At 38.8% G+C, this 22760-nt stretch overlaps 2 protein-coding genes across 16 annotated transcripts in view; one reads left to right on the top strand and one right to left on the bottom strand.

The window, feature by feature from the left end:
• The window catches only part of CCDC83 (coiled-coil domain containing 83), a 23244-nt gene extending 488 nt beyond the window's left edge, over positions 1–22756 (top strand). Inside the window, exons 1-13 of one of the 6 annotated variants that reach the window (XM_026091806.1) lie at positions 66–152; positions 2474–2591; positions 7919–8003; positions 9542–9710; positions 10155–10322; positions 13116–13207; positions 14384–14455; positions 16057–16178; positions 17235–17320; positions 18792–18976; positions 20716–20892; positions 20976–21055; positions 21249–21511. In XM_026091806.1, the coding sequence (XP_025947591.1) occupies positions 143–152; positions 2474–2591; positions 7919–8003; positions 9542–9710; positions 10155–10322; positions 13116–13207; positions 14384–14455; positions 16057–16178; positions 17235–17320; positions 18792–18976; positions 20716–20892; positions 20976–21041 (1350 nt within the window). In that variant the 5' untranslated portion in view covers positions 66–142 and the 3' untranslated portion in view covers positions 21042–21055; positions 21249–21511. Of the gene's footprint in view, positions 1–15; positions 153–2473; positions 2592–7918; positions 8004–9541; positions 9711–10154; positions 10323–13115; positions 13208–14383; positions 14456–16056; positions 16179–17234; positions 17321–18791; positions 18977–20715; positions 20893–20975; positions 21512–22532 lie in introns of those variants that run through there. The other 5 variants (XM_026091803.1, XM_026091802.1, XM_026091808.1 and 2 more) reach the window with 5 other exon arrangements.
• The window catches only part of PICALM (phosphatidylinositol binding clathrin assembly protein), a 103412-nt gene that overhangs the window by 3435 nt on the left and 77217 nt on the right, over positions 1–22760 (bottom strand). For 6 of the 10 annotated variants that reach the window (XM_026091797.1, XM_026091782.1, XM_026091780.1 and 3 more), the window contains one exon: positions 18983–19447. The exons of 1 other annotated variant lie outside the window; for it this stretch is intronic. In XM_026091797.1, coding sequence (XP_025947582.1) covers positions 19315–19447 — 133 coding nt within the window. In that variant the 3' untranslated portion in view covers positions 18983–19314. Of the gene's footprint in view, positions 1–7114; positions 7357–17196; positions 17279–18982; positions 19448–22760 lie in introns of those variants that run through there. 3 more of the 10 variants (XM_026091785.1, XM_026091789.1, XM_026091791.1) reach the window with 3 other exon arrangements.

Raw genomic sequence — 22760 nt, 5'->3', positions numbered from 1 at the left:
GGGGGGGGGGGTCGCCGCCATGCGTGTGCGGAGAGTCACCGGGCTTCGGCTGCGGTGTGTGGAGCAGCGTGATTATTGACTGAGAAGGTGCTGGTAACGATAGTTCGGCTCTGCCGAGGGTTATGCCTCATGATTTATTTGCATGGGAGAAGGTAARCAAACCTTGCTCCCTGCAAAATGGTTTTCTGCTGGTGTAAAATCTGCAGGCAATTCTCAGCCCCCGGCCCCCCCCCCCCCAACATATTTCCTTCTGTCTCGTGTGTGTATTTTCTGCGGTTTGCAAAATCTCGCAAATCTGTTACTGCAGTATGTTCTTTACCTTGTTTTACAGCTTGGAAGCTTGCTTGCTGCTCCCCGCGTAGGAAGGGTTTCATAAATATGTCATGGGAGGTCATCTGGGGCTTGAGCTTCAAAAAACAAACGTTTGCAAAATACTGCTGCGCTAAATGTTCATTCTGTTTGTATCCCATTTTAAGCAGGGGATTAGATTATCCATTTAGTGGAAGGGCCAGAGATCATGAAAAAGAGTCAGGGATTGCTGTAGTGATTTACTATTTCCAAGGAAAATCAGTAAAATATATGCTCAAATGAAAGTGGAATCAATACCACTCCTGTTAATTCTGCAAAATCAATCAAGCACTTGCGTATTTGGGCTGGAAATTTCAAAGGGTAGTTAAATACCTAACTCCTTGTCTCAGTGACTGTTTTTACTTAATTCACGTAGTCTTTTTTGAAAATCTCCATCTTACAACATTCAAGTGTTCACAGTTTTTAAAATCTTTGTGAAAAATACTGTATTTAATGAAGCTAAACTTGTATTGGTATCTGTAAAGGTTATGTGGGCATATTAAGGACTTACATACCTTCAGACTTAAAGGATTTCTTTTTGGATGATGTCAGTGAGTTTTACTGCTGTCACATGGTGATACTGTGACAGAGGCATGATTGTAATGAAGTTCCACGGTAGAAATATCTTAATCATGTAGCAGCCATGAACACTTTGATCCGGAACACTTCAGAAGTTCAAGATGCAGCTGGTGAGATCCAGAATTTTCCAGATCTTTATGAATGGAGTTAGCCGTGGCTGCGATTTAAATAGTTAGGTGGTGCGAAGACTGAGTTACAGCTCTAAAATATTGTTCCCGTGAGTGTGAATATGTCTTTAGCAGCAGAACAGACAAAATCTGCCTGCACAAGTAGATTTCCAAAATAGTGGGAGTAAAAATTCTTTTGGTTAAAGCATTATGAATAAGATGTTCAAAGGTGTAAGGTGCTGCATTGGTACCTAGATCCCAGTGGTATGTTTACCCTTTCTTTCATTCACCTTGTAGAGCTGCAAGTCACTGAGCATTCCTTTCAAATACCTCTCTGCAATATACTCTGGAACAGACTGCGGTCTCTTAGCACCCTCACTTGTTCCATCAGCAGACATCAACTACTCATCTAGCGTACGTGGATGAACAGGAAGTCATTTTGGGCACAGCCCACATTGCCTTGTTTCAGAGTATGGTGAATGCAGTAAGAAAGCACATGCGAGTGTAGGGATTAGGCTGCGTCTGTCATTAATTGGTTTAACTTCATTCCCTTGATTTTAGATTGATTTGGCAGGCTTGCTATGTTGCTTTCCACAGTGGCTTTTATTTCCATGTCTTCATTTTAATAGGAAAAGCATCCAGCCTGCTGCATATTTAGTTATGGAACAAGTTGGCAGCAATCTTATCTATTAGTATGATAACTGCAAAAATTCAGAACTTGAACAGCAAGAGAACAGGTTATATACAGTGTTTCTACTCGTTCGGTAATAAAACCTCCTTTGTTAAATCAGCTAATCTGGATTTGACATTTGATTATCTGACCACTAAAAGGGGCTTTTTTATTTTACATAATATATGCTACCAGTTTCATTACAGAATTATTCATTGTCAGCTGAATTCTGAGGTTGGTAGTTGTGACAACATACCCAGGGAATACTGCTGACATGCATATCCCTTCAGAGAGTGGTTTTGTTCCAGCTATGACAATGAAAACTGATATCAGAGTTGCAGTGAATGGCAAATATTCATAGTTCTAGGAGAATAGAAGGAGAGGGAAAGAGATGCATATTAACAAGTGGACTGGCTAAAACAAGCCAGATAAAGAAACAGAGACAAAGGACTAGTAAAAGCAACAACAGCTTGTTTGATTTGTGAGAATGTAAAATACAAACCCACAGCAAGGAATGCAGTAAGTAACTAGTGATAGAGGCCCTCTGTTCATGAACACATATCTATTCAGGACAACATTTCAGGATATGCCAAAAGCATGTGCCTGAGTGCTGCCCTGGGCAGGAGTGTTATTGTCAATAAAACATCTTGTTTTGTTTATTTCAGAACTGTTTAGAATTTGTCACAAGTGACAAAGACTGGTGAGCATATGAGGATCATTAATTTCTCTTGTTTTTTCTTCTTTTCTGCTTGCCCTCCCCTCCCTTTAGATCTAACTTCCAGCAGAAGTACAACACAAAGCATGGAAGAGAAGAAGAAAGAGGAGAAAACAGAAGAGGATCTTACAGAACCTAGATCAGCTTTCTTTGAAGCCTTACTAGAATTTCAGTAGGTTTAATATATTTAACTTTTCACTCATACAGAATATATTTCATGGATAAAGTAGACAGAAAAATGAACTTAACCAGTTGAGAACCTGAACTGATTACCATATAGACTGTGGCAATTGTTTACTCTTCTTCTGTTTTCTCATTTGGGGTTTTCAAGCCTATTTCAGAAATGTACGCTTTTCAAACTATTTTACCTATGACAAAGCATTTAAGTGGGTCAGAATTTTTTTTACCTTATTATGTTATAACTTAGGAAAATGAGTTTTATTAAAAACAGAACAAAACTTTTTTGTCTTATTAGTAACAGCTATTTCATCAGTATACTCTGAAGGGGCAAGTTCATATTTGATCATACTTTCCAGGATTCCTTACTTTTCATACAGGTAGGTAGTCACTAGCCGGAATTTTGAGACCAACAGTTCCTTTTGTGCAGCTGAGAGTGGAGCACAAAGGAAATTTTCACGTGCAGTAGACCCTCAGACTGCAATGTGTCATTCTGACCTTAAGGAGTAGCAGAGCCTCTGGGGTGCCCCAGATTGTCCCCCAAACCTCTAAAAGGCTTATCACTGTAGGGAATCACCAGAAGAGAGGGAATCATCCTTTTTCAATCCCACATCATGTATGAAAATTTCTCAGCTGGCAACTGACGGTGGAAAAACAGCCCCATTAAGATCAATATCTGACACACTGTCTTTCTACACTGATTGCAGAGGCCTCTACTGCACCTGTACATATTTCCAAATTGTGTTCTCATTGTGCTCCRCCTGAAAGAAGAACTTTGAACAAAACTGAAAAGCATGTTTAAAAATATCTTAGAGCTTTTATCAGGAGCAGCCAGTCTCCGCTTTCTGCTTTTTACCTATATTGATCCAAAGGGAACATGGKCAGCCATGACACAGGTATAACAATCTCCCATGGACCTTGCTGCTTCTCAGAGGCCCATCCCCAAAACACACCACGTAGAAATGATTTTCCAAATAGTAGTCAGCGTTTCTCCCAGGTGCTCTCTCTAGATTTATATTCCAAATGGTATTCAAGCTACTGTTTCCCTCTGTCAATACTTCAGGTCAGTAATGAATCATTAACAGAGTCTAGAAATAGAAATACAAAATCTTTAATAATCAGAATAATTTAGCAGCATCTGATGAGCTGGTTTCCTAGACTAGATTGTCATACATTCACCTTAATAATATATTTAACTCCGCATAATCAGAGCATCCAGTCTGCATATAATTGGATGTAAGCAGGTGATCATTTGAGAGAGAGTTGAAGGAGTTGTTATCAAGAAATTATAGGTACATCTAGCTAGAATCGTGTTATTTCTATCCACATGCAGATGGTAAGTTTCTAATAAGCAACTCCTAACCATGCAATTCCCCTGCTACATACATTGTTTAGTTGTTGTAAGTGAATAGGATTAATTTTCTGGCTTATCTGTCTCTGAACCAGTAAATGTTCCTACTCTCCTTTTTCTTCTAATTGCAGTCAGAGCTGCTGTGAAATCATGTCAAAATGCGTAGTCACTATATATTATTACAGATTGTAGGCTTTGTGAAATCAGAAGCATAGCTGAGCAAAGCTCTGTTCACAGCTTCTAACTGAGGATGTAGCCAGTCGCTGCCAGGATTGTCTCCATATCCAGTGTACACACTGGGTGATGAATGATAAAACTGTGGACCCAAAATGGGGGCCTTACTCACATAATGGCAACTGTACCCCTAAATTACTACCTTCCATTACTGTTAAAAATTACAATTTTAGAGATGGCCACAGAGAAAATCTCATTGCAAACTGCTGACACTGGGAGAAAAGTGGATTTTAACCAACTTTTTTGACTTTGAAAATAACGGAGGGAAAACTTAACCCAAAAGCTATGTTAAAATCAAGCAGAGAAAAGAAGGTGGTAAAGGGGAATAGTCTAAGAAGTTACAAAATAGTCTAATTTATTTGATGTCCAATCTCTCMGAGGATGATTGAAAGGAGAAAAATAACATTTTTTTGCTCTGAGACTTTTATCAAAGAGATGAAATTTGAAAAGGAAAAGTCTCAGCACACCCAGTATTCAACAATTATCATCAGCATTTAAGGAGCAATGAGTACTAGCTCAGTGTAGAAACAAAGAGCAAGGCAAGGGAGCAGAATAGTTACCACATACAGTTCTAGTGACATCTCTAGGAGTGTGCTGGGTTGATTATGGGATTTTCTGTTTCATTTTACAAAGAACAGAGTACAGATTTCCACAGTGAAACAGATCAGATCCAGCTGAATTATATCACAGGTAAATATTATCCAAGAAGTCAACAAACAATGAGAAATATATCTCTTTGCTAAGAAATAACAAAATGTACTGCTGGYCTGAGGAAAAAATACAGTTTTGGGGTAAAACTATTGTTATGCATATTCCAGTATCCAGACAAATGACTCATTTGTCAGAGAAGGCTTCCACTGAAATGTGTGCTGTACTGACAGAGGATAAGTAATTTCTAGAGCTACAATAGGTGGAAAGGGAAGAAAAAATACTGCTTTCTCTTTCTCTCTCTTTTTTTCTCTSTCTATCAGTCTCTCTTCACCTCTGTAAATCTAAAACATCTCAGCTCCACTTTCCTTTTTGGACAAAAAAGCATAATAATGCAAGTGAAATTGTCTTTCACATTTATCTCTAGGATTTATCAAGTATATAATATTTATTTAAMTTCCATTCCTGCTTTTCCTCCTGTACATTGAAGAGTGGTTGCTGTTCATAGGAAGTTCACTATTTTGTGTTTCTGGTATAATTTTCTATTTCGGGCCTGGGTAGGAACAACACTTACCTTGCCCTAGTAACAAGCCATGCATGACTGACAAAACAGTCTTGGTACTGGGGTGGAGTGTAGTTTCTGTGTGGTGAAATGGTGCATCTAGTATACACAGTTGAGAAAAATAGTATCAAAGAAATCATCAGTTTAGCTGTTTTGTAGCTTTTTGAATCTGACAAATACAATAGAAAAATCATCTAAACAGGAAAGGTCCAACATACTGCAAACAAAATAGTGTATATTTTTGAAATWAACAAAATGATAGACATATTCTACAAGTTAATGTAAAATCTTATAATAGCAGAAATTAAGACCAGCATCAGTATTCAAAATCCAAAGATTGATTAAAATGGCAGGTAATTTAAGAGGATACAGCATATGGCAAAGCTGTCACCTCTGTCTATTAAGTAATACATTTTTGCTGTAGGCATCACCTTCCTACTTCCAGTTTAGCCTTTCTAACTAATACCCCTAACAGAAGACCTGAAGAATACCTYGGACCACACTGGCAGCAGAGGATACAGCAGTAGTAACCTTAATTTACATGACTAAATCCCTTAAAGATCCAAACTTAGCCAGAAAAAAAAAAGATAATTTCAAAACAACTTAATGTGAAAGGGAGCSTCAAAACCTAAAAAAACGATCAAGCAACAATACTTGTTGAGGCAGTAAAAGATGTGATAATTGCAGTACTTGCCTCTATTGTTCACTATGGTGCATGAATTCCAGGAAGGGATATGAGAAAGATTATATATGATTTTGGAAATAGACATCTTTTGCAATCCAACATATTGATTCTAGAAGTGAGATCGATGTTTACTGGAAAAAAAATATTTATTTTACAGCTGTTGCAAAGAGGATAACAAGTAGTCTATGAGAACTGTGAAAGCTGTGAGTAAGTTCATTGGCTTAAATGTGTAAATATACTTAGAGGAAACTACTCAGCCTGCAGTTCTCTTAGAGCTTCTTGAAGGCTAACAAGTTCTTGGTGAACAGTTTGTGAGGCTCACCAAACCACATTTTCAGAACTGAATCCCATTAAGTATCCAGATTGGGATTTGTCTGACCTATGTCTGAGTGAGTTTCCTAGGCTTCTTTTATAGTGAGTGATGAGAAATAAATATTTCTGAAGTACAAATCATCTCCCAAAAGACACTGCTAAAATAGGTCAGCTAAACCACAGCCAGAAAGGAGAGAAACTGCTTGTTTCTCTCTGTTAGCTACGAAGAAATCATGGGGAAACTAGTTTAGATGCAGATGGGTACATTGCAGATGCTTTAAAGTAAGAGATGAGTTGAAGTGATGAAGACCTTCATAGTTCRTAGTGGAACGCCATTCAAAATATGGCCATCCAACAGGAGGAGGTGGGTTCCTTGTGCTTGAAAATTTGTTCCTACATTCAAATTGTAAAATATGCTGCTAGATACTGGGCATGTGACATTGTAATGCAGTAGCATACAAAGTGCTGTGCTGTTACCTTTGTTAATATGAATTTGTTAATAATTTTCCTTCCTCCTTTTCTTGTAAAAAGATAAAAAATATTATGATAAAGGATGCAGTTCAGTATGCCAGTGCAGCAGAAAAACCCATGAAATTCAGATATTTTGGAAAGTTATGTAGCCATCCCTAGCTGCAAACAGAGGAGGAATATGTTTGCGAGGGGAGAAACAGCAAGCCTGTGGATGCTTTATATCCTTTCCCACTTCCAAAAGCAGTAAAGAAGACTTTCCCAAGAGTAAGTAAGAATGGATGAAAGCATTGAGTAGTGCCATTGTATATCACCCTGTGTAGTCTGGGGGAATGACTCCAAGAGTTGCTTCAGGCAGAACTGTTGAATGATTCCTTCCTTGAGTACCACTTTTTCTATAGAAAGCAAACAGGTTTGGGGTGCTTCAGTGTAGTCCTTCAGTAGAGCATGCATGGTTTGCAGGTGTCTCAGCTGGTTCTGCAAGGACCAAATGGTATACTCTGGTGGGACATTTAAGAAAACTACGAATCAGACATTTATGGAGTTTCCCACCTCCCACTTTAGTCTGCTAGCTGGTTGCAGGTCTTATGCTTGCACAGTCATAATTATGAAACCTAGATTCCTTCCCTGCCTTTGCTACTCTCTCATAATCTATATAGATTTTGGAAGCTTAGTTTCAGTTCAGTTTTGAGTTATAGAACTGAAATGGCTCAAGGCTGAAGGGGCAATTCTGGAGTTYCAGCTAATGGTCCCTTTCTTAGCCAAATTTATCTGCTAGGGGAGCTATTTATTTTGTTGCAGACTATAACCATGCAGAAATAAGATAATCAGGGAGTCTCTTTCTCAGTATGAGATGAGATCCAAACTAACATGAAGGTCCAGCTGTATCTGGTAAATCATTTCTTGTGTGCAGTAAGAAGACAGCAGCACTTACCCAATTAGTGAAGCAATATGAAATAGAAGACAGAAAAACATTTAGCAGTATTTATGCCTAATCTATTTTATATAATCTGGCTCTTCTGTTTTTATAACAACTTCTCTTACTTTACTCTTTCTCCATAGAATTCAGATAAAAGAAGAAACAATTGATCAGATTTTGCTTGATCTGAAACAAGTGGAAGAAAAGAACAAAGAATATCATGAAAGAGTAAGTTACCATACATCTTTCTCTCACCACATTTTACATGTGGTGTTTTAATTCACAAAATCAGATTTGATTCTTTCAGTCCAAATGCTGTAACTGTAGTCATTGCTGTGAATCCCTTGCAGTCAATGAAACTGGAGTTAGTGAATCACTTTATGTGCTTAAAAGTTAAAATGGTATCTAAATTACATGTAGCACATACATAAAGTATGTGAATTATACATATACATAAATATAACTCTATTAGCAGATATAGCTAAGTACTGAGATCTGCTGACTAAAAAGGACTTTTTTGATTCACTTCTGAGSTAATGGAATTGCACAGGTATCTATGAGGTCTTAGTTATTCTTGCAAACTTATTTATAATGAAAATTGAACAAAGAAGAAAGAGCATTGCACTTTCTAGGCCTGTCTAGGCCCAGTTTTAGCAGTACATGATGAAGGGTCACTTGTTTGTGGATTAACAGTTTTGTTATTAGGAGTAATTTTTAAAGCAAGGTATTTACTGTRATTACTGATCACACTAGAGTGACACTTAAAAGGTTTTACAAATGCCCATCTATTTAATTTTCCTTGGTGTGCCTTGGAGTCTTGAAGCCTTGACTGTTTCGTTTGTGGGCCTTAACTATCAGTGGAAGTGGCCTTTGGCTCTTCTTTCTGCAGACGTGCAATCTCCTGTGGCTGTTCCCCCAATTTGCATCTAGTTCATGGTCTCTGAAGGACTCGTTCATATTTCAGACTTTGCAGGGTACTTTAGGGCATGCTTCAAGTGCTTTTTGTTTAATTTAGGCATGTTCTGACAGCCCCTTGGTTGGTTCCCTCTTTGTTTTCTGCTTCATATTTCTGAGTGGTTTCGAGTTAATCCTTTTAGAAGTGGACAATCTTTGAGACTCTCTCTACTGCATTGTTATTGTTAGTATTTGTCTGGTATGGTTATTTGTTCTTTCATCGTATCCTTTGGGAGCGAACATACAGAATCAGTAATTCCAAATAATTTGAGTGTCAYGAGTCCATGATGGTCACGGCAAGAGGATGTAAGCACAGTTGTGGAATCAGTAGGTGTAACGCTTAATTGCAGCTCTGACAAGACTCTCTGCTGTGGTTATGGGCAAGGGGCTTGATTGTCTAATGTCCTGGGTTATCATTTCTATGTCAAAGATGCTAAATTTTCATGAGGAATATTGAAGTTGATAACTCTTAGAAATAAATATTGTTATTAAATCAACCCACAAGCAGTGTTCTTTCCAGGCAATAGAGGACTATTCATGTGATGCACCAAACAGAGCAAGGCCATCATTTGTCTCTCATTTCCTTGTCGTAATGGGCTTGAAGTTATTGAGAAGCTTTTGAGACTTGCAAACTGGTCCCTTCCCTCCAGCCTTTTCAAATAAGAAGAATAGCTCTTTTCAGCTGAATGTTTTGGCAGTGCATCCTGGCACTAACCCAAATCTGACTTTTCTTTATTACTTAAGTTTGTAACTTAGAAAACTAATTAGAAAACACTTTAATATGTGCCYTTCCTACTGTTGTTCTTTCACAGAATGACCGTTTGAAGGATGAACAGCAGACACGCATCAGGCATATCCTAAGAAAGCTGGAAGAGGAAGAGAAAGAACAAGACCAAAAGGAGATTGTAACTAGGGATGACGTTGAAGAGTCACTGAAAGCAAAATGGCAGTATGTTAAGGACAAGGAGCAACTTCTGAAAGGTGTGTTGTGAGTTGTGGAAGTGTGGTTTGCTGTTTACAYAGTTGGGATTGAGTAGATTTTTTGCATTTTAAATAGAGATTCAGCTGCGTTGTTACATAATTTGGGGGAGGAAAAGCCGTATGCTTTTTAAGCTCTCTAGGTGTAGAATGAGATTTCTGTGATTCTCATTGGGAGTGAAGTCACATGTGTCTTTGGTTACAATGTTGCAGTGAGAACTGTTGTCTCTTGTTGGCAGAATAAGATCAAGCTGTTTTCATAAGTGATGGTGGCCCTTGACACTATGTGAGGCCATCATATTGCAATGTATTGTGGGGTAGAAGAACCACCCCTCTATCTCCAATCCCAGTGAAAGTGTCTTTATTAAAAAAAATTATGAAATCACAAGAATTATCAGTTCAAGAAATTTATAAAGAACCCCTCTTCTGATGTTCTTACTTTAATAGATCTGCGCTTCCAGATAGAAGAAACAGAACAAAAACTTTTGGTAAAGCGGGCTGAGAGGGATTATTGGTTGGAGTACAAAAATGTAGGAAGTAAAACACAGGACAACAAGATTAAGAATCTGGAAAAAGACATCAAGGAAGTTAAAGATGACCTTCACAGGGCTACAGGTCAGTTTACAGCTAGCGTAATACAAATCTGATAGGCTCTTTGTGCATGAATTAATTAAATTATGAATTTAATTTGAGGCCCAGCTAATTACAGTCATTTCTATCAACATTTCCAAACCTCTGCACCTAAGCGCGCTGCATAACCCTGTAAGATGGAAGAACCGTCCCTCTTTCTCCTGTCCCCGTGAAGCTGCCTTTACTAAAGAAATTGATGAAGTTGCAGGCATTATGAATGCCTAATTAAAGAAACTGATAATCCTGTCTTCTGACCATTTTATTGTAAAATACAGAGAAACCATTTTTAAAAAACGTACTGTGAAGGACAGCAGATTGCTAAAAATCAGGCTACATGTATTTGGATACCTACATATAGGTCCTCCTGGAGCCTACGCTTAGTAGTCATGTTGGAGATGTTGACTGCTCCTATTGCTTTTCATCATGCTCAAGCACTTCACATGTTGAAAATTCCTTTGACAGAGAAGTGGTATGAGCTCATTCTTGAAATAGTCTTTTGAATCGAACATAGATATTGGTTTAAATTCAGTACTAAGGGGGAGCTTTGTAGCCAGTGGTCTGAATTTTATCTCCTAGTTGCATAGTCCCATGTATGAGGTGCAGCAAAACTGCCAGCGCAGATATATACAAATGTTGGGAACTGTTTCAATTCTGATACAACAGTAGAACAGATTTAAGAGCTTGCATGTTCTGGTGCTGAGTGCTTTACAAAGCCACTAGATTCTCTCTACTACTGCGTTATTTTAAAATCATTTAAATATTTAGCTGTTATGTAACCTGAACTATTCAAAGGAAAAAGAAGTCCTGATTTTCTTCCTTTATGACCCTCTCAGTATTCATGATCACAGCCAAGCAGCTGGTTGTAACAGGCAGTGACACTGCTCTAAGGGTCTCTGTATATTCTGTGCCAGCCATTACCAGGCATCAACTACTGTGGATAAGATCCAGTTAGCTATCTTCTTGTCTCTAGAAACATATTTTATCATGATTAAGATCTGCAGTATGTATTCTGCATTGCCAGCTAGCTTACCAGATATCTAAGCTTGTATTCAAGGAGAGGTTGATATTTTTCATTATGCACATTCCCTGTTTTCAATCTGTTTAAACTTTGCTATATAGCTGCTGATACATGAAATGAAAAGGAAAATGGGCTTTTACATTAAATGCCAGAGTGAACCATTAGGAACACTCAGTCTGACCTCCTACATMCCACAGGCTGCAGAGACAAAAACCTGTGGTTAAATTGAAGTATATTTATAAAAAGGTTGTCACAGAGGTACATATAGCAGTTGCCTAATTAGCATCCTGCAAAACTGTGTTACCTATAGTGCATGTTAACATACTACTTTACTCAAGTTCCTAAAATCAAACTTTAAAATTGGCTGTGGAATACAGTCTTCTAGTGGACAGCCAACCATTTCACAAAGTTCCAGTGTGATGCTGCAGCAAATTGGGCTTGTTCAGTCCTTGAAAGTTTAACAGGCTTAGGGAGTAAAGCRTAGGGGAAGAGTTTCTCTTTCTTTAGGTACCATTAAAGGCCTTGGCGCTGGGATAGTTCATGTAGTCTAGAGATGGCAGTTTAAACAAAGCTGTTGGATTGGAGACGCATCATAAGTAAGACATATGCTTAGGTGAGGTCTGGAGAAAAGAGTGTTGCAGTGACAGACTTGTTAGGGAAAATAGCCTCCATAGAAAAAGTGAGTATGTGTGTCCCTTTCTCCCATTACATCTCAGGTTGTTTAGCTATCTGCAAGAGGATGAAAAGTGGATTTATTTGTAGTGTGTAAGTACCTCCAGTTCATTCTGCTAAGTCTAGATGGTGGATTGATAAGGTGGGCCAGCTTCCACAGTGTTAGATTAAGAACTGATGCAGCTACCTTTCACATTTGACTGCTCGCAATTCCGCAGTGTATCCATGCCCAGATACTCATTTACAGCCAGGTCAGCAGGAGGCAGTGCTCAACACAAGTTCAGAGCTAGGCTGAGTTTCAAGCATCTGGAACAAGTGTGAAGTGCCTTCCTTCAAAAAAAAGCACCACAACCTTCATTAATTTCTTCACAAGAAGAAAATGCCAAACAGTAGTGGGCTGTTTAGAATAGTGCAAAAGTAGCTGAAGGGAAGGATGAAATAACTAAATAGGAAGTGACTGGAGCTTGAAAGCAAACAAATTTAGACGTAAGACACACTTTCTAAATAATGACTATGATTAATGATGAAGACAATTGTCAAGGCAATTGCTACCTTCTACGTTTTGTCCTCTTGTCAAGTTAGATCCTTCTGTAAGGCTCAGACGTCAGAGAAGTTTTTAGGCTCCATATAATGATAACTATCTGAAAAAAAAAGCTACGCTAGCCCCTGTGCATAAGATGATCTAATACATGTTTATCCCTAAAAGCTAAGTTTTCTAAGCATATCTCTTTCATGACTCCTGAGACTCTGTTATTGAAAGAATCAAGATTTAGTGTTAAGATATACATATTTATAGCTGAGAATAACTCTGTTTATAAGCTGTTATAGCTGCCAATTCATAAGCTAGTTCAGATTTCTAGTTTTGTAGTTAACACTACTATCCTTTGGTTTTTGGACAATTTCTGTGGACAGGGATGCCTGACTTCGTGGGTTATATTCCTTCCTGCGGGGCATTAATACGTATGTGTGTGATGCTGGCTGGGAAGTTCCAGTTTAGGAACAACATGCCAGTTACTTATTTGTTGGCAGGGTGACACTGATGTCATATAATGATTTCTGGTTTTCTTTTTTTTGGTTTGTTCTTGAAGAATATTATACAAATGCTTTGAAAACACTAAAAGAAAAAAATGACAGACTGGTTGAGGCGCAAGTGAAGAAAAGTAAAGAACAGGCCCCTGAGGTATTCATTCTGCCTTTTTCAAAATGCTAACTGAATCTTATTGATTCATGTACTTTGTATTAATAATTATTTTAACTGGAATTAAGATTTTGAACTTTTCCAGTAAATTGAGAGTAAAATATCCTGTAAATACTCTTACTAAATACTGCATTGCTTATTGCTATAAACACACTGTACCTGTTTTTTACGTAAGACTAACAATGAGTAAATCTGAGGAAGTTTTACAAAGGAAGTAGAGAAAACCAGGGCACTGTGCAGTGACAAGACTTGTTCAAGAACATGTCACTTTTTCCATGACCTTAATGTTGATGTTTGCATAGACTTGGAAAACCAGTAAGTAACGTATTAAGAGATTGTCTGCCTGCAAATAGACATTGATTTGAAAAATACAGAAGTGTGTTTTTCACTTTACAGGCAAATTTTGAAACTGCCAAAATAATGTAGTCTAAAGTAAACTTTAGGTTTATTGATGTACAGATCTTTCTGTCACTTCTGTCAGCTCTGATTGCAAACATGACTTTATAAAGTGTTTATGGTGATGGGTTTTTTTTCACTCCTCAAATGCAAAGCATACTTCAGTGTAACACTGAACCCACTAGCTGTTTACATTCCCTAACTTCAGTACTCTGATTTTCAGACATGTGAGCAGATAATCCAAAGGACTGTGTGTTTATGGTGATCTACTGTGGTTTCTTCCCTCCCAATTCTTTCTTTCTTATTACTACCATCAATAATTAAATTGTAGCTTTGGCTCATTAGAACAAACCTCTGCATGTTTAAGGCACATGGGATGAATCGGTACTGCTTCATTTGTGATACTGCTTGTTTTTTTTAGTAGATAAAGGTTTGGTTTCCTCAAAACACGAAGATTTTGGCAGTAGTGAGAACTGAGCAGAACTTGTTAAACAGAAGAAAATTTTCTAATTCAAATATAGGAAATGATAAAATACTGGTAAATTGTTTGTACTATAAACTACACTGGGCCGGATGATGGAGACAAAACAGCTGTTCTTGTAGACTAAATCTCTTTCTAATCCCTCAAGGGATGTTATAGTCTGTTGTGCAGATGTTTCTTGATTATTTCCTGCTAAACAGCAGAAGGTGCTTCTTTTTAGTGTACAGCACTGTCAAAGTCCTGCTTTCAAATGGGATGATCTTTAAATTGTGTTTTCTTAGAACGCTGTAAAACACATCATAGACAAAAGCAGTTGCAGGGACATTGAAGAAAATGAATGGCTAAAAGAAGAGGTAAGAGGATCACCTGTTTTCAGTTTATAATGACAGTTAAGGTTTGAAATTATCGATGGCCCACAGTCACAGCTCTGTTTCCGTGATGGGCCTCTGAAGACATTCATAAGGAAAAGGAGAGTGGTTGTCCTGTAATTAATCCGTAACTATGAGTAGCAAGCAGTGTAAGTGGCAGACAAAGGTAGAAGGTGACCATCTTTTTCATACATTCAGAACCCACTTCCCTATAACACCCATTCTCATATACGAGTTATATGAAAGATTACAATGTTTCATAAAATTCAGTATGAGGTGGTGTCAACAGGGGAGGTCCACCTCAGAGTACTCTTTGACAGGCCTTCTTCTCAGAGCTGAGAGAAGTGGGTTTCTTTCCCCTCAGGTAGAGGAGGAATGTGAACTCATTCCAGTTTCCTACATTATGAATTAGTGCTCTGAATTATTGTGGAAAAGAAAGATATTATTAACTTCTCCAATCTTCAGATTTCAGCCATTTTCTTGTAACAAATGTTTTAATTCAGGCTAAATGGAAATGCGTAGCTGACAGACTGTTCCAGTATTTTGGGGTGGGAAATAAAAATTTTAGTTTTATCCTGGTTCAAATTCCAGTTTGGCCACTGTACTGAAAAATGACTTACCAACACAGCCCTAATGTAGTTAGTTCCAAATCTGTATGGATTTGAAGACTCCAGTTATGTTCTTCGATGGTTACTCTGTCACGCCAAGATAATGCAAAGCTCCATCACCTCATAGTGCCAAGCAACATCCTGCTACTGTTTAATGTCCCATCGTTTTCACCTTTTGTAATCCCTGGGGCACATGTGAGCTAGCTTTTCACTGCAAATTTGGATGATTACAGCTGGGTTAATTTGGCTTAGGTGTGAGGAGATTTATTCAGATCACTAGGTACAGTTCTTATCCATGTGCCTGTGGCTAAGATTTCCGGAAAGGTATCCATCCCACAGTACGTCCCACTTCTTACCCCGGTGAGGGGGGTAAGAACTTGCTCGTACTTCAGGACAAGTGAGCGGAATTGTGGGGACTGAATAACCAGTATCCTTTGGGCAATATAACTTCATAACAACGTAGCATTATGGGATAACTACCAGACCAAAAGAAAGTAAAATCTGAGGTTTAAGCAGTGGCCTGGTTAACCTGGGCGGAAAGCATCACTAATTCTAGGTAAGAAGGTTTTGTGTATAGGCAGGACCTAGGAAAGCAACACTTTCTGAGCAAGAGCCTGAATTTAACTCTGCAAGGAAGATTTTTCTCACAAAGCTCTGGTGTGAAAGTGAAAAAGAAAAATCCAGAGCTCCTGTCCCCCAGAACTGATTGGCTACATTAGAAGGTTCTGCTAGCAGAGTTGCATTGTCCAGTGGTGTGTCTGACTGACAGAGCTGTGCTCGTAGATGGTTCTAGTAAAGATGTGAAAGAACCAGAGAGGCCTTCACTTTGCCTGAAAATGTGTCACTGCACTGTTCCACCAAATGTACAGTCTTGCTGATACAGCTGCATTCTTCCTAGGAATGTGCTAGGAAGGCTTTCTAATATGGATGTAGTCTTTCTTGTCTTTCTAAGATTACCTTTTTCTTTTTTGTCAAAAGGTAAAAATATACCAAAAGGAGATAAGTGATCTGAAAGCCTCTGTTTACCTCCTGGAAGAAGAAAATATAGGTCTAGTGATGAAACTGGTTGATCTCAGACTTCAGAATTTGAGAGTACCCAGGTAAAATGATACCTTTACAAACTCAAAGACAATTATTATTTTTAAAGGTAACACCTGCTCCTGCCTCCTCCTCCTATTTGAGCTCTCCAGCAACAAAGCCAAGGTAGTTTACTAGTTGTGGGGAGGCAGGATTTGGCTGAATATGTGGGCGACTTGTATCTCTGAAGGATGACAGTGACATTGTAACTCCATGAACACCAGCATTCAGGGAAGAAACTGGATTGTCTATTAACAAAACAGATCCTCCTAGCCACACTCGTTTTCTTTTGGAGGGGATACAGTTGGGGCTTGGAAATAGTTTCTTTTTTATTATAACTGTCTCAGACCCAGCTTCTCAGGCCAAGTGCTGAGTAATAGATTTGTCCTTTATTGTTGGCAAAATGTTAGAGGGTGTAAAGATGAATATGCAAATATATGGGGTTTTGCTATCTCAAGTGAAACAGATGATGTGTGGTATGGAGCAGAAGTAAGGAATAGGCCTTGGGATGGTTCTGTCTGTAGAGGTGCCTGGGGTATTCGTTTCTTTTGTATCGAAATGTTTTAGCTTGTGCCCTAGGGAAGGATTAATTTAGCTGCAAAATGTCATCACTAATTGTATCAAAAGCGCAGTGGAACAATGGAAATGATCCTTCTTCCTTTCCCAGTCCCAACTCAGTGATTTCAGCTATATTGCACAAAAAAGCTTCATCTTCCAAGTAAGAAATGACCATTTTTTTCTCCTCCACAAACTTAGCCTGCTCTTAAGTGAGAGCTACCAGCTGTGGTTTGTATCTTGGACTGACTGGAGACTATAACATTTGTTTTCCTTTAGTCTCATGAACATAGTTGAGCTAAGGCACTAAGAATAAGAAAAGCAGTGTATTAGCCACTAAGCTACCTGGCTGCCTCCATTGCATTTTTAAACCATTGTGCTATTCTGCATTTGTGGTTAAGCAGCAAATGGTTTTCAGAAAGGGTCCAATTCCCCTGCTCCCTTGCCCCCTGAAAAGATTGCACAAGATAATTTAGAGAAAATTCAGAGCTCTGAGTTTCACTTTATTTTTTTAAAATTTATAGGCATTTGTTTCTTACCCAGGCAGCTGGCTTGCAAGATGAATTACCTAAGGATGGAATGAAAGGATTAGAGCATAGAGAACATAAAGGTAATTCACATTGCCAGCAGTTTGTAAGAACTGGTAAATTACAGAACATTTCATTTCTTACGTTTTTTTTCAAACAGCTTTGGTTACATGGTGAGCACTTAATTTCCAACTTAAATGCAGCCTCACAGGAATGATACACTGTAGTATGGGGTTAGGAAGAGAAGAACACAATTCTTAATACAGTTTTAAAACTGAAATCAGTGTTTCAGTTGTCGAATGTAATTACTCATTTTAGAACCTGGTTAATAGGATCGGCCATCTTTTACGAAGACATGATTCGTAAGATCTTTACTGATCCACATCATCATAACTTCCTTATTCTATGTTGTCCCAGAGAGCATACTCTTGAACACTATACTGGCTTTTACTTGAAGTGTACGTGCATATTACACTCATTCAGCTCATATAGATACTCCAAAGTTAATTTAAATGAGAACCTCGCAGAGCAGATGAAGCTGCATGGAACTCAGCCTGAACTGAAAATCTTGATAAGCAATACTGATCTTCGGGCTGTATATACACTGGTAGGTGTGCCCAGGAAAGGGACATACCATTAGGCAAGAAGACCACGGCAGTGTGTTTATCCATTCAGAGCGGTTTCTATGGCTTCCTTAGTATCACAAGTTGGGGTGGTTTTTTTTTTTTTTTTTTACATCTTTGGGTAGAAGAAAGAGAAAGACAAAATTAAGTTGAGGAGATGAGTTGTAGACATTGAAACCCTACAGTCAGAAATACATGAACAACTCTGTTGAAGTTCTGATTGGTTCCAGCCATTTGTGGGCCTTTCTGGAGCCATCAGGCACCAGCAAGCATGTTGGCTAAATCTGTTGAATTAGGCATATTTTCTTTGAATAGTTCAGCTCTATTGCTTGTTCTAGACCTTTACAATAGTTAATGGGAGGAACAGCTCTTGTTACAGTAAGCTAGGGTAAAGACACTGTCCCAGGGCACCATATAATTTGGCAGTTTACATACAGAACTGTCTATCATTCTGAGAACTGGTCAACTGCAAATGTGAGCTATTCAGGAGAGTTATGAGTAGGCTGTGTCCCGGGAACTTGTCTATATGTACATATATTGACACATAAACTGATGTAGAAAAAATGTATACTTTTTATTTGCTGTCTTTCCTATTTTTTTAACTATATATGGCTAGGTAGAATTTAAGTTTAATGGATAAATATTCATTTTTTACCCTTTCTCCTCCCACAGACCCACCGCTTCTAACTTTTGATTAACTTCAGTCTCTGATGTTGATCAGAAATTGTAAACAGAATTGAACACAGAAAATCAGTGAGCAAAATCAACATTCAGGTTGGATTGTCAATTAAAAATCCTACCAAAGCTGTTCATAACATCTCACTAGTCAAGCCACATTAAAGATTACAGGCAATGCTCATACTGAGTACTAATTCTGATATTCATGAAGTTTAACAATTACATGCACATTATTGTTCTTTTATTTTAAAAGCAAAGACAGATGGAGATGAAAGTCTTAGAAAAGACTCAGTTCCCCATCAAAAAGAAAAAGCCTTTTCAAAGTTTCTACCTGAAACAGAGGATGAGAAGTCCCGAGACAGCTATGAGGAGTTGTGGGAAGATTCATTCACTCCAACTCTTAGTAGCTTGTTGTATGAAGATGAAAAAGATTTCCAGGTATGAGTTRAAGTAATGGGTTCACTGACATGAACTTAATTCGCTCTGGAAAATGAGCTACTGCCAGGAATGGTCCTAATCTCAGTGTTGTTATGGCAGAAAAAAAACAATGTCTTTAAAATAATGTGTGATTCAGTTGCTTAATCATGGGCATCTAGTGCTATTTGAGATGAAGGACACTCCTTGTCCTTCAGGTGCGGGGCCAAAAGAGGATAGGTTCTGCGTCAGGTAGGCCAGCCTCATGTGTATGTCTTGGACGCCCTAGGGCATTTCTGATAGCATGGGACACAAATATTTAGGCAACTGAACGGTGTCCTAGGAATCAGCATATGTAAGTGTCAGGATGAAATTCCCCATGAAAGAGCTCTGAATGACACCAAGTGACAGTTGCGAAGGTGCTGCACAGACGCTCGTTTGTTTGGATGCTTAGGTTCATCGTAGCAATAAAGGATCAACAGGTCAATGTGGAGGCTGAGAAAATAAAAAGGGATGGGTTATATGTAGACAGAATTTGTGTTGCTCTCGAAAGAGGTGGAGGCACCTGCTCCAGAAGAGCCTTGGTCCTAGGTTGCAATAAGATGTTTCCTGGGTGTCATTTGATAATGCACACTTGAATTACCAGGACTTGAGTGCATTTGTAACAAACTAACTAATTACACTTGGAAAATACATTACTCAACCTCATGGATTTCTGCTGTACATTCAAGAAGATGATAAAGAAGTGGTGCAAACTACAGTGCTTGCTATGTAAAGATACTTCTCCATAATACATGGGGTTTTTTACTTTCAAATTTTCTATTGAAACACATTCAATAATGAAAGACAGTTTAAAAAAACTCTTTTTCTAGAAATTGGCATTAGTTTGAGTTATACTCTGCAAATTGTGTTTGGAGAAATCATCCTGTTGCCCTGCTCAGAGACTACTTTAAGGAGTGGTTCTGTCCTGAAGAGTCATTACACAGAAAAGTTGAACATTTAACAAAATCTGTCCAGGTGTTTGTTTCTGTGCATATGTTGCCTTGGGAGAGGAAAATTAGCTTTTCTCTTTCTCCTGCTGCTCTCCCTGCAGAGCCCACCCCACTGAGGGGCAGAAGTGCTCCTGAGATTCTTGCACTTCGTAACACTTAAGGTAAAACTGCAAACCCACACCATCTTATACCAACAGCRGAGTTGCGTTAGCAACTAATACAAAAGCACATCCTAAATACAACAGAGCTGATTCAGGTGCAGTTTTCCTTCTTCCCTCTCCTTGGCCATATGGTCTTGCTCCTGCCCTTATGGAACCTTAGTGCACATTTCTAGTGCAGTTTGCTGTTGGGTTAGTGAGCTGAATTGGCTCAGAGGTCTGGAGAAGCAGCACAAACATGCTGAAGGTACAGAGCTGGACTTGGACCTCTCTCTCTTCTGACAGTAGTGAGCTGTTGGATTAGCTTAATCCTTCTCACAGAAGTAACCTTGAGAGCAGAATTTGGTCTTTAGAGAAAGTGTCATTGGTGAAAACATACAGGAAAAGAAGGGCACAGCAGGGATGCAGCTTCCTAAGCTGAGCGGGCAAGGCTGGCAGTTTGAAAAGAAACCTCTCTTTACTTGTAAACTGAGCCCATTAATACAGAAATCATTGAACATGGTAACCCCAGGATAGCATCTTTACAGCTGCTTTGAAGAGGAAAGCAGCTGTCTTTTGAAGCACTGCCTCTTTTCTGTATAGTTGTAGAAGAATAATATTCTCTCTTCTTAAGGAATACTTAAAATTGGGTCCTCTGGAGACAAAGCTGATGTGTGTGGTTGGAAGAGCCATGCCTATTCATAAAGAATCACAAGAAATGCCAAGCAAGAGCGGCTTTGAAGATGGTTTTATCAGTAAATCAGACAGGCATATCACAGCTGAGATGATCAAATCCTTACCTAAGGAAAAGGTTGGTTAAAAATAGACAACCTGTGCTGTTAACGTAGAAATGTAACATTCTTAATTCATTAAATATTTGCTCTGTTCTTCAAGGAGTGTGTGGCACTGTGCTTTGTGGAAACTCTTTTTAAGTGCCGAAACATCATGATTACACATTAGAAGTTTAATTAAAGGTATGTCTATGTCCCGATGGCTAATTGAAAGGTTGCTTTCCTTACCACTGCACGCCTCAGAGGTGACTCTTGCGCAGTCCTTGGGCTTCTCAATCCAAGCAGATGCATATGCAACTAATAAAGAATCCAATTTAATATTTGGCTGTGTGGTTCCCACTTGCAGGCTGTCAAATTTGGAATTACATTTTGACAGGCAAGTGAAGACTTAACAGGACTGAAGTTTGTCAGTTGATATGCAAAAGAACTGATACGGTCTTGTGCGCAAAGCTGTTGAACAGAGGACTTAACAGGACTAAAGAAGTCTACCAATCGATATGCGCAAGGATTGACATGCCCAAGGCTGCGGAATGGAAGCATTAACAAGACGGAAGAAGTCTGCCGCCTGGAATCTGCACGGACCCCCGCGGAGGGGAGAAACAATACGGAGGTGTTGTGGTCTCGCCTCGCTAGCTGGGTCCTCCCAAGCAGACAAACAGTCCTGTGATTGCGAAACTTGCTAAAAGTCAGCAAAAGCAGTGTTTGCCCAGAGCCCCAGCCCTATAAAAAGAGACTTGGGAGCTAGGAGAGTTKGAGCAGGGACGGGAACRTGACCTGATCATCCTCTCCGGCTGGACCGTGAGTATTCCCCCCCCTMCCCTTTTCCTGGGACGCTGGGTTAAGGTAACTCCTCGAGGTTGAGAGCCCTCTCACTAGGAGAGTGAACAAGAAAGCTTTCAAGCAGGGATAAGCAGTGCTTCCAATTAATAGCGCAGTAATCTACAGTTTCAGTTATCCTTTCTAAATTAGTAACTGATGGTTTTGTGTTATCCTTTCTAAATTAGTAATCGCATTATTTTAATGGATGTTACTAATCCAAGAACTTGTGTGAGGAAATAAACATTTCTTTACTATTATTATATTACTGTCTCAGTCATTGCTATCGAACCTTCATAGCGTGACAGTGCGACACATTTTGATCAGCCACTGAACAGATAAGCGCAGGCTACCATAAAATGCAAAACTTAAAAAAAATACTTACTATCTGGCTAAAGCAGAATCCAGTTTATGCCAAGTATGGTTCAACTACTAATAGAAATTAAATGTTTGAATGCATTTTATCTCTCTGCATCAAAAATCCCTAAATAAATGTATTGAAATAACTCAAAATTAATTTGAAACATTTCAAAAACAAAGCATTAAAGTCATAGAAGTTTTCAATGAATTTTTTTTTTAGAATTGGCCAAATATGTTGTTTAACCCTATGTCTTTGTTCCATACCTGGTCTCTATGAACACAGCTTACGGCACTGATTCTGTGATTTTTTCCGCTCATACCGTATGTCCTGGAAACCCTATCTGGGGTACACAATGCACTTTCCGACAGGCATGAGTAGGCTTCTGACCTATGCATTTCCCTCCTTAGGAACTTTTTGTAATGTTGAATATTCTGATTTAAATCCTAGATGGGTTAATCAAGTGCCTTTTTTTTTTTTTAACAGCATATACCCACATGGTATCTCAGCTTATCTCATACTTCAGTGAAAACTCTTTATGTTCTTCAAGAGAGCTATTCCTGCTCATCAGGTGTCTCCTTGAGAAGGAGTCAAACTGTTCTCCAGGCTCCACTGACTATCCAAAGACACAAGGAGAGATCTAAAGGTTGGAGCCTTAATCTCAGACTGAATCCCACGTGCCCTGCCCTGTAGTAACTAGATGAGTTTGGATGC

Source organism: Apteryx rowi, unplaced genomic scaffold (genome assembly GCF_003343035.1).
Source record: "Apteryx rowi isolate R43461 unplaced genomic scaffold, aptRow1 scaffold_925, whole genome shotgun sequence".
NCBI classification, from domain to species: Eukaryota; Metazoa; Chordata; class Aves; order Apterygiformes; family Apterygidae; genus Apteryx; species Apteryx rowi.
Note: the sequence above shows the minus strand (reverse complement) of the source record. Positions and strands in the feature narration are given on the sequence as shown.